The sequence below is a fragment of the Ovis aries genome, chromosome 25 (assembly GCF_016772045.2).
Source record: "Ovis aries strain OAR_USU_Benz2616 breed Rambouillet chromosome 25, ARS-UI_Ramb_v3.0, whole genome shotgun sequence".
Classification (NCBI taxonomy): Eukaryota; Metazoa; Chordata; class Mammalia; order Artiodactyla; family Bovidae; genus Ovis; species Ovis aries.
Window position 1 is genome coordinate 8,701,460 of NC_056078.1, and position 12,796 is coordinate 8,714,255.

Here is a 12,796-nt window from a genome sequence, read left to right on the forward strand (position 1 = left end):
TAAAAGCACCCCACTTGACCTTCGGAGCTCAGATTTTTCCTAACATAAAGTACCTTCTTATTTTAGATTTTTTTTTACTTTTTAGTTTTAATTTTATTTAGTTTTTATTTTTAGCTGCTTTACAGAGTTTTGTTGTTTTCTGGCAAACATCAACAAGAATCAGCCATAGGTATACATATATGCCCTCCCTCTTGAACCTCCCTGCAGTACCTTATTTAGCTATTTCCTCTTTCCAAATTCCATGGCTTTAATCTGTCCCATTCTTTCTGGAAGTTATGAAGGAGACTCCATATATCAGACAGATCATTCCTTAAACCAGAATTAGTCTGGGCTAGACTTGGCTTTGTTTAAAACCTGAAAAGCATTGTTGTCCCATTAGGCAGCCTTGAGGATCGTTAGCACATTTATTTATTTATTTATTTATTTATTTTTACCTATTCTGAACATCCAGGGACTAAATGGAAGTCAGTGTTATGAACCTGGTGATTGAAGCCTAAAATTCATGATGAAAACCAGAGCTGGTTAGGACTGTGTTTTCAAGGGCTGGGAAAGCCATTTCTACCCTCCCCACTTCAAGTGGCACCCATCGGCCAGATTCTATTTTTAGATCCTCTTCAGGAGTGAGGATTTTCATGAGTAGTGAGCCATTTTTTGGGAGACAAGATTATAGACCCCTTTTTATTTTATTTTTTTAAACATTTAAGGGTTAGTTAAGTTTGACATAATAAGAATCTTCAAAAGCCTGGAACTTGACCAGATAGAGATTTCTAGCTCTGCAGTGGTTTTTATTTTTTCAGTTTAAAAAATCTGATAGCTGTCTTCTTTGTCCCAGAAAGTCAAACAAAGATGTTATTTAGCAAATAGTTACTGAGTGCCACTGTGTCTCAGGATAAAATGTCTGGAACACAAAACAAAAATCCCATCTTTGGGAATTCCCTGGCAGCCCAATGGTTAGGACTCTGAGCTTCCAAGCTGGGGGTCAGGGAACCAAGTTTCCCACAAAATGTGTGGTGCAGGGAAAAAAAAAAAGAAATCCCAGCTTCTCTATGTGTCACTTTCACAGACATTTGTCACTTTCACAGACATTTTTAGAATGTTCCAGGTGGTGGTGTCACCCACCAGGTATTTCTGAGAGGATTTTTCCTGCTCCCTTACCAAGTCCTTAAAGCCTTCTCATGGTGACAGCCCTACCTGAGTTGCTCGTAGGCTTTGACACTCCTTAATTAGAGATTGTTAGCTATTCTCACGTTGCCTAGAAAGAAAGCCTGAATTCTACTTGTAGGCAGTATTTGTTGGGAATGAATCAGTGGGAAAAGACTGCCTCTCTTTTTTTCTTTTCTCTTACTTTGTCTTTGAGTCATTAAATTTGTGTTTATGTGTATTCCTGATACTCAGATGAAAAGCTGTATGTTGGTACCATTAAGGCTCCAATTTATTTATGATTGAAATTGTCACAATTTAAGCTTGAAGTATTAAAAACTTGAATGGGTCCTGGCTCTGTATGGGTTCATACAGGTGTACCTGCTGGGTGCTGGGTTCATTAGGTGATACAAGGGTGAATAAGGCAGGGCCAGAGACTACTGCAGAGAGGCAGTGGCACCCCACTCCAGTACTCTTGCCTGGAAAATCCCATGTACGGAGGAGTCTGGTGTGTCGCTAAGAGTCAGACACAACTGAGCGACTTCACTTTCACTTTTCACTTTCATGCATTGGAGAAGGAAATGGCAACCCACTCCAGTGGTCTTGCCTGGAGAATCCCAGGGACTGGGGAGCCTGGTGGGCTGCCGTCTATGGGGTCGCACAGAGTTGGACACGACTGAAGCGACTTAGCAGCAGCAGCAACAATTCATCATACTTCCCAGCCAACTTGTTGTATTAGGTTCATGATGCATTGCTTAGGCGAAGAAATAAGCCACAGGTTTGGCAGAGGCAAACTATTATTTATAGGACGGATAAACAACAAGTCCCACTGTCTAGCACAGGGAGCTGTAACAAACCATAATGAAAAAGAATATGAAAAAAATATATATGTGTATAACTGAGTCACTTTGCTATACAGCAGAAATTAACACAACGTGGCAAGCCAGTTGTACTTCAATGAAATTTAAAAAAAGAAAAAAAGTCACAGGAAAGGTGAGCTGACGTGCCCACACCAGACGCTGACTTGGTCACAGAGCCAAGCTCAGGCTTTTAGAACTGGTGATTTTTAGGGACTGCTAACCTGAGCTGTTGTGTGCCATGTTATCCAGCAGGATCTTGGAGACTAAGCAGAGATTTATGGGCGGAGAATAAAAGGGCTACCCACCATGCCGTTAGCTGTCTCGTTATGCCAGTTATGAGAACGTTAGGGCCCCAAATAGGCTTCAGAGATGTCTGGTAATCGATTGCAGGGCACACAGCATCCTTAGAAGGAACACTCTTCCACTTACTTCCTTCTTGCTTTGATTCAGTTTTTTAAAATGTTGTGTGTAATTGAAAAGTGTGCTTGGGTGCTTGGCAACCTTGAAGATTTGGAATTTTTTAAAAGATCATTATGATCTTGATTGATGATTAGTCAGTGTTCATTGTGCTGAATAGTTGGTCACCATTGTGAGTGACTGCTGAGTCCTGAAAGCTATTCTGTTAAACACCAGCAGAAACACCTTACCCCCCACCCCTGCAATTGCATTGAATTTTGTTCTTTTTTAACAATTGACATATACTTGGTTTATAGTGTTGTGTTACTGCTGTACAGGAAAGTGATTCAGTTACATGCATGTATACAGTCTTCTACTTTTTTATCCTTTTCTCTTATGGTTTCTCATAGACTTTTGCATATAGATCTCTGTGTTATACAGCAGAACATTGTTTATCCGTCCTATAAATAATAGTTTGCCTCTACCAATCCCGTGGCTTATTTCTTCCCCTAAGCAATGATCCATGAACCTAATACAATGAGTTGGTTGGGAAATATGATGAATTGTAGGGGACTGGAAAATATTTTGCAAATATAGATTGTGTAAGAGCGCAAGAGAACAGCAGTGGGTGTTTTTATCTGTATAAAAGTTTGCATCTGCTGACCCCAACCTTCTACTCTATCCCTCTTCCACGCCATCCCTCTTCCAGCTCCTCCCCCTGACAACCACCAGATTGTTCTCTTGTGTCCCTGATCCTGAGAAACACCTTTTAAGTGTTTTCAAAGTTGGTAGAGTGTCTGACCCTTTCAATTTAGGGTCACTCTGCTGATTTTTCTGATGTGATTCTGGAGCATTTTTCTGATGTGACTCTGGGCATTGTGGCATCGTGCAGACTCACCCAGGGCTGTTCCCCCATGATGCGTGGGTCAGGGTCTTTCTGGATGAGGGGTGGGGAAACTTTGAGGTGAACTAGCATGGCTGCCTCTACCAGCCACGTGGGTTGCATTGATCTGCCCCCTCAGAGGACCAGCTCCCTGCCCTTGAGGAGGGCAGTGCCCCTTACTTAAAATGCCAGAGCTGCCCCGCTTCTCCTCCCTTAACCAGACATTTTACAAAATATGTGCATCTTCCTAGACACTCCCACCTCCTGCCTTACTTTTCAAATATTAAAAAAGGACCAGGATAGTAATTAGAAGCAATCCTGGCAAATTGGGAATTTGTGAAGTGGAAAAGAAAACACGGTTATAATGATTATTATAAATAGAAAAAGAAATGGAGCATTGTTAGAAAATTGACTTAACAGAGTTGTAGTTTTCAATAGTTTTTTGCAGGAGGCTGTTCAGAGCTATTGTGATAATAGATTGTATTGCCCAGCTGGCCTTTGTATTTCTTCTCCTGATAACCTTTTGAATTATTTCATAAAGTTGATCGTGGCAATTTTTTTGGTAGCTGGGAAAGTGTCAGGACATCAAGGACAAATAATTGCATGGCCACCTCATGCGAAGAGTTGACTCATTGGAAAAGACTCTAATGCTGGGAGGGATTGGGGGCAGGAGGAAAAGGGGATGGCAGAGGATGAGATGGCTGGATGGCATCACCGACTCGATGGACATCAGTTTGGGTGAATTCTGGGAGTTGGTGATGGACTAGGAGGCCTGGTGTGCTGCAATTCACGGGGCCGCAAAGAGTCGGACACGACTGAGCGACTGAACTGAACTGAACTGAGAATCAGAAATAGAATCTGAGTTCCAAGCCATGATAGTGAGCTGGACCGGGCCCCCCACTCCCTCTTGGGGACCACTATTTCTGCTCGCCTGGGGCTCAGTTGTCTTGCCCAGAGGATCTGGCCAGGAATCCATACTCTGACCCTCTTGATGTCTTTACCCATGGAGGACAGTAAATGCTAAGCAAACTCAAAATTGTAGAAAACTCTGATGCTGCCTTAAACTGGTTTTGACTTGATAGACAATGCTGCTTTTTAAGTATAATTGATTTACAGTGTTGTATTAATTTCTGCTGTACAGCAAAGAGATTCAATTAGTTATATACATTTCTTTCTGTTTAAATATTCTTTTCTGTTGTGGTTTATCTCAAGATATTGAATATATTACAGCTCCCTGTGTTATAGAGTAGGACTTTGTTGTTTATCCATTCTTTATATAATAGTTTGCATCTGCCAACCCCAAACTCAGTGACAATGCTGTTTTATAATTAGTGGATTTAAAAGCTGAAAGTTATTCAGGCTTACCCAGTCCAAACTTCATGCTGCTGTGCCCAAATGTCCCTGCCCTCAGTAAACCCTGTTCTGTTTCATTCAGAAATGCCCAATGACTGAAGTGAGTCTTCATGTTAGGAAATGTGACCTCAAATTAGTATTGTATGTAGTTATTATGAAAATAAAAGCTGGTTCACAAAATATAAAGGAAATTGATATCTGTTATGTTGCCAGATTTTTGTTTGGAGAAAATGGAATAGTAAATTGAACAAGGGTAGTCTTACAGGAGCCAGCCCAGTCCTACAGCCTTATTGCTAGAAGAATTAATAATTAACAGATGGCATGAAATGGACTCATACTCAGAGAACTGTGTCAGATTCAGGATTGATTTTTCTTTCTTTTGGTCCTTTTTTGTGTCAGATGATGGTATCTCCCAGGTAAAGATGCAAACTTGTGTTATTTTAACAATATAATTAATCACAGATATTACTCATTTTCATGGAAAGATGTTGTTTTCCCCTCTCTCTTTGGAATAATCTACAATGTAGGTTGTTATATCTGTAGGCTTAATTAACTTAAAAAGAAACTAAAGACAACTGCATAGTGTTTGATAACTCAAGCATATCTCAACATTTCAGTGAGGATATAAGTACTTTTTTTGTCATTAAGCACAGTGTACTGATTATCATGACATATAATTTAACTTTGAGAAAGGCAATAGCGTTTCTATGGACTTGGAACTTGGCTAGTAAGTTCTTCAAAAAAGAAGGTGTGGCTTCTGAATGGAGATAGTAATTTGTGCTAACAGATATTCTTAGGAAACTCCTACAACTGACATTTTTCTTTCTTTTTAAAAAAAATTTATATTCTATTAGAGTACGGTCGATTTCTATCTAGTGTGTTTCAGGTGTAGAGTTCCCTGTGTTATATAGCAGGTCATTTTGGTCATCTGTTTTATATGTAGCAGTGTGGGTGTGTTAATCCCAAACTCCTCTAATTTACCCCTTCCCCCAACCTTTCTTCTTTGGTGACTGTAAGTTTGTTTTCTGTCTGTGAATCCGTTCCTGTTTTGTACATAAGCTCATTTGTGTTGTATTTAGATAGACATGTAAGTGATGTCATATGATATTTGTTTTTCTCAGACATGCTTTGCTTAGTATGACAGTCTCTAGGTTGCGTCCATGTTGCTGCCGGTGGCATTATTTCATCCTGTATTATGACTGAGTAATATTCCCTGGTATATATGTACGACATCTTCTTTATCCATTCATCTGTCAATGGACATTTAGGTTGCTTCCAGGTTTTGGCCGTTCCAACTGACATTTTTCTCAACCACCAGGTTTTAGGGGTTGAAGAGTGTTTTCTGGCTCTCTAGGAGTATAATGGCGGTGCACCTGCGGATCATTTGCATATCCTTCAGGCTTTTCACATGAAAACATCATACTACAAGTCATGGGCACAGAGCCTTAACCCTCAGTTGTTTCCCTCTGCTCTCTGTTTTTTCAGAGTTTCAGTACAATGGCCAGGGAGGGGGCCATATGAGCAGGGAGACCCGTGTGCACCCACTGTCCTTCCTGGTCGGTGACTCATGGGTTATGATTCTGTATATTTCAGGGGGAAGTGCTATTATTTACTCCTCTGCCGAAGGAACATATACACAGTGAGACAAAGACTCCCGTGCCCTTCCATCTTCCGATGACTGAACATTCATTCCCTTAGCTTTTAAAGAAATAAATACATATGTATTTATTTTCTTTTTTATTGAAGTATAATTGATTAAAGGGTTAATTTCAGGTGTACAGCAGAGTGATTCAGTTATACGTATGTCTATTCTTTTTCAGATCCTTTTCCCTTATAGGTTATTACAAAATATTGAGTATAGTTCCCTGTGCCATACAGGAAGTCCTTGTTGGTTATCTGTTTTATACATAGTAGGGTGTATCTGTGAATTCCAAACTCCTAATTTATCCTCCCCCCTTCCCCTTGGGTAACCATAAGTTTCTTTTCTGTGTCTGTGAGTCTATTTCTGTTTCATATATAAATTCATTTGTATTCCTTTTTTAAAAAATTCTACATATGAGTAATGTCATATGATTCTTATTTTTCTCTGACTTACTTCAGTTAGTATGATCATCTCTAAGGTCCATCGTTCCCTTAGCTTTGTCATGAATATCTTAGGAGGGTGAGAAGGACTGGGAACGTCAGCCTTTTCTATCTGTGAGTAGATGGTTATGTGTTTTCCCATCTTGGTTCTCTTTGTGTGGCTCAGAAGGATTGTTTTAACGTGCTTAATTTTAAGATGCAGAAAGGATCTATAGAGACTTCCCTGGTGGTCCCATGGTTAAGAATCCGCCTGCCAATGTAGGGGACACGGGTCCAGTCCTTGGTCTGGGAAGATCCCACATGCTTATGGAGCAATTAAGCCCAAGAACCACAACTCGAGAGCTTGTATGCGGCAACAGAAGATCCTGGAGCCACAGCTAAAACCTGACAGCCAAGTGAATGAATACTAAACAAAAAAAAGTGTATGTGTTTATCACTGGGTGAACAGGAGCAGAGAAGAAGCTCTTTTCTAGGAGAGAGATAGAGGGAGGTTTGAGTTGGACGCAAGGGAGGAGGTTAGAGAGCCTTAATGTGACGAGGCAGCGTCTGAGATGGACTCTAGGCTGGGGGACATTGACCTCTTTCCTCCTCGAGGGACTGTGTCTGGTTTCTAGAACACCATTCCTTTTAAGAAAGGACACCTGCCTTGGTAATCTGGTTTGAACCAAGGAGCCTCCTTTCAAAACCACGTGGACATACCTTGGTTCCATTTCAGTTCTCCAAGATTTAGTTTGCAGGGACCTTAAAGATGCACGTTGCCATCGAGTAACAAGAAAATCCACAAAGATGCCTTTTAGGTGCAATGTGTGGGATTTTGTTGCTGCTGTGATGGCTTTCATTTTTATCTCCTCCATGATTTGCAGCTTTTTACAGAAGCAGGGGACAATGAGGAAGGCATGGAAACGGTCTCTGTGGGCCATGGTAATGAAAACTGTAAATAGAGTGAAAATTAAACAGTCTAATAAAGCTTAAAATTCCTTTTCAGAATGCACTGGCCTCTTTGCAAGCTATTATGGCAAAGCCATTGGGGTCCTTTTTTGCATTGAAGTTAGTTAGTCACCACCTTTATTGGCCCTTCGGAATACTCATTAAAGAAAGTGAAACTTCATTACACTTAACTGACTAAATTGACCTTGTAGATTCAATTCATTCTCTGGCTTAGCACAGCTGAATAATTATCTATGGTAAATTACCTTCATCGTATGCATGCCTATAAAAAGGTGGTATCCAACAGACGTTCACAGTGTTCCACAGTGGGGGGTCAGGAGCTGCACTGATTTCATGAACAGACTTGCAGTTCTATCCAGAAGTGCTTCTGATACTTGTATTATGAAGGGCCTTAAATAACATGGTAACAAAGTAAGGAAATTTACACCAGCAATATTTGCACATTTTAAAGTAGAATCTAGATAAAGACAACTCAATAAAGATTTTTTTTGAGCTGAGTTTTCTTTTTTTTTTTTTTTTGAGCTGAGTTTTCTGAGTTGAGTTTTTCATTTTTTTCTCCATCAATTCCATTAAAAAAAAAAAATCACAACCTGCTATATTCTCTTTTGCCTTTCCCAAAAGATTAGGAATATGGTTAGTCTTGGTATTGTCAGAAAAAACAAACTGAAAAACTACTTTTAAAGTAGTTTTGCTTGCTGAAAATGGGACCTGGGAAGTTTTTTAACTATATGAACTTGGTTATCTGGAAGCAGCCTAAAATGTTAATCCAAGGAACTAGTTCAAAAAATATGGTATATTTACAACAGTGGAATACTGTGCAGCCATAAAAGGACTGCTCTTTGTTGATAGTGAATGATCCCTAGGTTATATTTTTCTTTCTTTCTTTCTTTTTTTTTTTTTTTTTTGGTTAAAGCAATTGCTAAATGTTTATTTTTTTTAATTTATTTTAATTGGAGGCTAATTAGTTTACAATATTGTAGTGGTTTTTGCCTACATTGACGTGAATCAGCCATAAATTAAAAATCCAGGTGCAGAACAGCGTGTATATTATGATTTATGTTAAAGGGATATAGAAAATGATGTATGTGTCTGTGTTTGCACATGTGTAGAATGTTGTTGAAGAGAAACGCAAGAAACTGATTCTCTTTGTTGTTTCCTCTGGGGAAGGAAACTGGGCGACCGAGAACAGGAGTGGAGAGGGAAGCTTTCTCCTTTATACCTTTCTGTACCCCTTGAATTTTGAATAATAGATTCTTGAAATAATAGATAGGCAGTAATAGACTCTTGTTAATAATCTTAGCTTCAGAACAGAAACGATTATCTAGACTAGCACTGTCCGGTAGAACTTTCATGTTCCATGTCTACACCATCCAACATAGCCGCCACTAGCCCTGTGTAGCTTTTGAGCACTTGAAAGGTGGCTTGTATAGCTGGGGGACTAAAATTTTAATTTCCTTTAATTTAATTAATTATATTTAAATAAGTGTGTCAGTGGCTATCATATTGGTTAGGTGCAGATCTAGAACATATGACTTAGGGTATCTCTCTGTTTAGACCAGAATAAAGTTTAGGTGTGTTTTGGAGAAATAATTATTAGTTTAGGCTCTCACAGTAACATTTGTTATTGTTAATCTAAGAAAATACCTACATTTTCTTTTTACCCTAGAACTTAATGCCATCACATATTTCTTTTTAAAAATTTATTTTATTGAAGTAGAGTTGATTTGCAATGTTGTGTTCATTTCTTCTGTACAGGAGAGGGATTCAGTTACATATATATATTCATTCTTTTTCATGTTCTTTTCCACTGTGATTTATCACAGGACATTGACTATAGTTCCCTGTGCTATATACAGTTAGGACCTTCTTGTTTATTGATTCTATATATAATGGTTTGCATCTACTATCGAACCTTCCAATCCATCTCTCTCCTGACCCCTGACCCCCTCCCCCTTGGCAACAACAAATCTGTTCTCGGTGTGTGTGAGTCTGTTTCTGTTTTGCGGAGAAGTTAATTTGTGTCCTATTTTAGATTCCACATAAAAGTGATATCCTATGGAATTTGTCTTTCTCTTTCTGACTTACTTCACCTGGTATGATCGTCTCTGAGTCCAAATATGCTGCTGCAAACTCCTTTCAGTATTTCTAGAAATAACTATTGGTCAAATCTGAAAATCCTTTTTGTTACCCAGGAAAATCATTTTAATGGAAACTCTGTCCTTCTGTGTTCTAACTTGGAAAATGTCTGTCTCTGAGAGGTGTATTTTCCTGTCTATAGCACACACCCTATTTGTGGGTCTCCCTCCAGCGCAGTGTGCCGGGCACTTTGTTCCTGAGCCCAGCAGCTGTTGTGTGACAAGGGGACAGTTTGCATTCTTCTGGCAGCCAGCAGCTGCCAGAAGCATTTCTAATCTGGTTTTGGCAGGAAATAGTGCACAAGTGGAAGCCCAGTTAAAAGAAGCTTGAAAAATAAACAGAATGACTTCAGATACCCCTTAGTATATCATTCATATTTCTGCTTAATATTGCTCTGGTTATTTCTTAACTTGACTGGAATCTGAACCTTTCTAGGGCAGAGCTCTATCTAATTGTCTTTGAAATCTGGGGTCTAACCCGGGGCCTGGAATATGCCAGTAGGAGGTCACTATTATTAATGACTCTTGCTATTATTATTAGTAGTAGTAATGATTGACTATACTGCAAATTTGTTTAATTGATTCAGTTACTAGCTTAAAACTGTTGTTCATCCAGGATAAACTAGTTGTAGATAATTAGTGGTTATGAGTCCCTCTTTTCTTCCCCTTCCTACTACACAGTGTCTCCCACCTTCTGCTCTGAAGTATGACATTTTGAACATTCTGTAAGGATTATTTATTCATCTGTTCTGTAAGCACATGGATTTTTCTTGTATGCACATCCTAATTTAATCTGTCTTTCTTACAGAATAAGAGGTTTTCAGAAGGCAAGGGCATCGGTATAAAAACACAGTACCTTAAAAAAATTTTTTTATTATTTTTTTATCGAAGTATAGTTGATTTACTAACAGGTATACAGCACAGATTCAGTTACATATATATATGTGTGTGTGTGTGTGTGTGTGTGTATATGATGTGTTTGTGTGTGTGTGTGTATATATATATATATGCATATGTGTGTGTGTGTGTGTGTGTGTGTGTATACAAACTTCCCCAGTGGCTCAGCTGTAAAGAATCTGCCTGCAGGGGAGGAGACAGAGGAGATGCAGGTTCGATCCCTAAGTGGGGAAGATCCCCTGGAGGAGGAAATGGCAACCCACTCCAGTATTATTGCCTGGAAAACCCCATGGACAGAGGAACCTGGTGGGCTACAGTCCATGGGGTTGCAAAGAGTCGGACACAACTGAAGTGACTGGGCACGGCATGGTTCCTTCATGCAGTGCTTTGAGGAGGATATATGCATGTATGTGTGTGTGTGTATATATATATATTCTTTTTCAGATTCTTTTCCATTATACATTATTACAAAATATTAAATATAGTTCCCTGTGCTATATAGTAGGTCCTTATTGGTTATCCACTTACATATAGTAGTGTGTATATGTTAATTCCAAAAGTAGTACCTGTTTTTTGGTTAGACCAAATCAATGACTTCCTTTTCTTTGTCTCTAAAGAGGAAACGCTACTTATATCGTACCTTTGGGCTGCAGATCATTCTTTCTCTCCAGTTCCCAGATGCCCCTGCCTCCTATGGCCCAGAAGGTGTGCGATGCTGGGTGTGGTCCACACAGCGGGGCGCTGGGTGTGGACAGAGCTGTGCTCAGCACTGTTTGCTTCTGTTGCAGACCTTCACCGCCTGGTGCAACTCCCACCTCAGGAAAGCTGGCACTCAGATTGAGAACATCGAGGAAGATTTCCGGAATGGCCTTAAGCTCATGCTACTTTTGGAAGTCATCTCAGGTGAGTCTTAAACATTTTTTGTAGATGTTATACCCAGTTTGTCTGAGCAGTAGATATGTATGCATCTGGGTTTTTTTTTTGTTTTTGTTTTTGTTTTTAAAAAAGCTCCCTTTGAACCTGGCTGGGCAAGAACATGGTATTATTGGCAAAGAAAACTTTCCAAAGAGCAATCTGTCTGGAGTTATTTTTCTCTTCTAAAAGAGGAGCAAATTCTGTTTAAAATGGACTTATTAAAATAATGTTTCTGCCACCCACCTCGAAACAGAATGAGAGAAGAGAAAATGACATTTATATAACTCCTCACCAGGCTGCCCTGTCCAGGTTTAGTCCAGCTAGCGTGTATTCCAAAAGTTGTCTCTCATGCCAAAAGCCAGTGTACACATTGGCTTAACTCTGCAAACAGGAGTCAAAGTTTCTGAGGGGTTATACCTTGCCCTGAATGTCAGCTAGCTGGTTTAGACATTGGACTGGAGAATGGATGAAGGCAGGGCTGCCCTGATCCGGGTATCCTCATACTCCCGTGTCTGAGATGAGCCCTGCAATTTGAATGAAGCTCCCTGACTTCTTCTCATAGCTGGTCAGCTACTCCAGTTGCTGCGGGGGCCCAAGCCGGCTGCTCTCTTACTTATTTAAACATTGGTTCATAGACCAAACAAGGCTGTCCCAGCCGGTCTGAAAAGCATATGGACTTCATAGCACAGCCTCTGCTCTGGTCCACTTCATCTTGAAAGTACTGTAATTTACAGAAACTATAGACACACAAGGAACAGTCAGAGAATGATTTTTGTTTAAGGAGGGCGTGTACTCTGAATTTTGTCATCTTGATTCCGCATCAAGGGGCTCTTTTCTCTGTGTCTACACGATTCTCTCTTCCCCCGACAGGGGAAAGGCTGCCCAAGCCTGACCGAGGAAAAATGCGATTCCACAAAATTGCTAATGTCAACAAAGCCTTGGATTACATAGCCAGCAAAGGCGTGAAGCTGGTGTCCATCGGGGCAGAAGGTAAGTGGGGTGTGATGGGAAGGTGCACCAACCTCCCCATAGGGCAGTGGGCCTGCAGCTGGTTGCCTTCTGCCCTCCCCGTTCCCTCCCGCCATCTCCTGTGTCAGCCTCTGCCAAGCTCTGGATACATGAACAGGATTCACCGCTCTAAGGCTGTTTGAAAAGTACAGAGTCAAATAGAGCTGATACTTTCCCCT

General features: G+C 40.2%; 1 protein-coding gene and 1 long non-coding RNA gene across 3 annotated transcripts in view; one reads left to right on the plus strand and one right to left on the minus strand.

Annotated features, from left to right (window-relative positions):
• The window catches only part of LOC105604921 (uncharacterized), a 71,619-nt gene extending 65,491 nt beyond the window's left edge, over nt 1-6,128 (minus strand). Inside the window, exon 1 of the long non-coding RNA XR_009598575.1 lies at nt 79-6,128. This is a non-coding gene — a long non-coding RNA (uncharacterized LOC105604921). The remainder of the gene's footprint in view (nt 1-78) is intronic.
• Nucleotides 1-12,796, plus strand: part of ACTN2 (actinin alpha 2) — a 76,925-nt gene that overhangs the window by 17,751 nt on the left and 46,378 nt on the right. For both annotated transcript variants that reach the window (XM_004021370.6, XM_060406742.1), the window contains exons 2-3: nt 11,483-11,597; nt 12,480-12,599. In XM_004021370.6, coding sequence (XP_004021419.1) covers nt 11,483-11,597; nt 12,480-12,599 — 235 coding nt within the window. The remainder of the gene's footprint in view (nt 1-11,482; nt 11,598-12,479; nt 12,600-12,796) is intronic.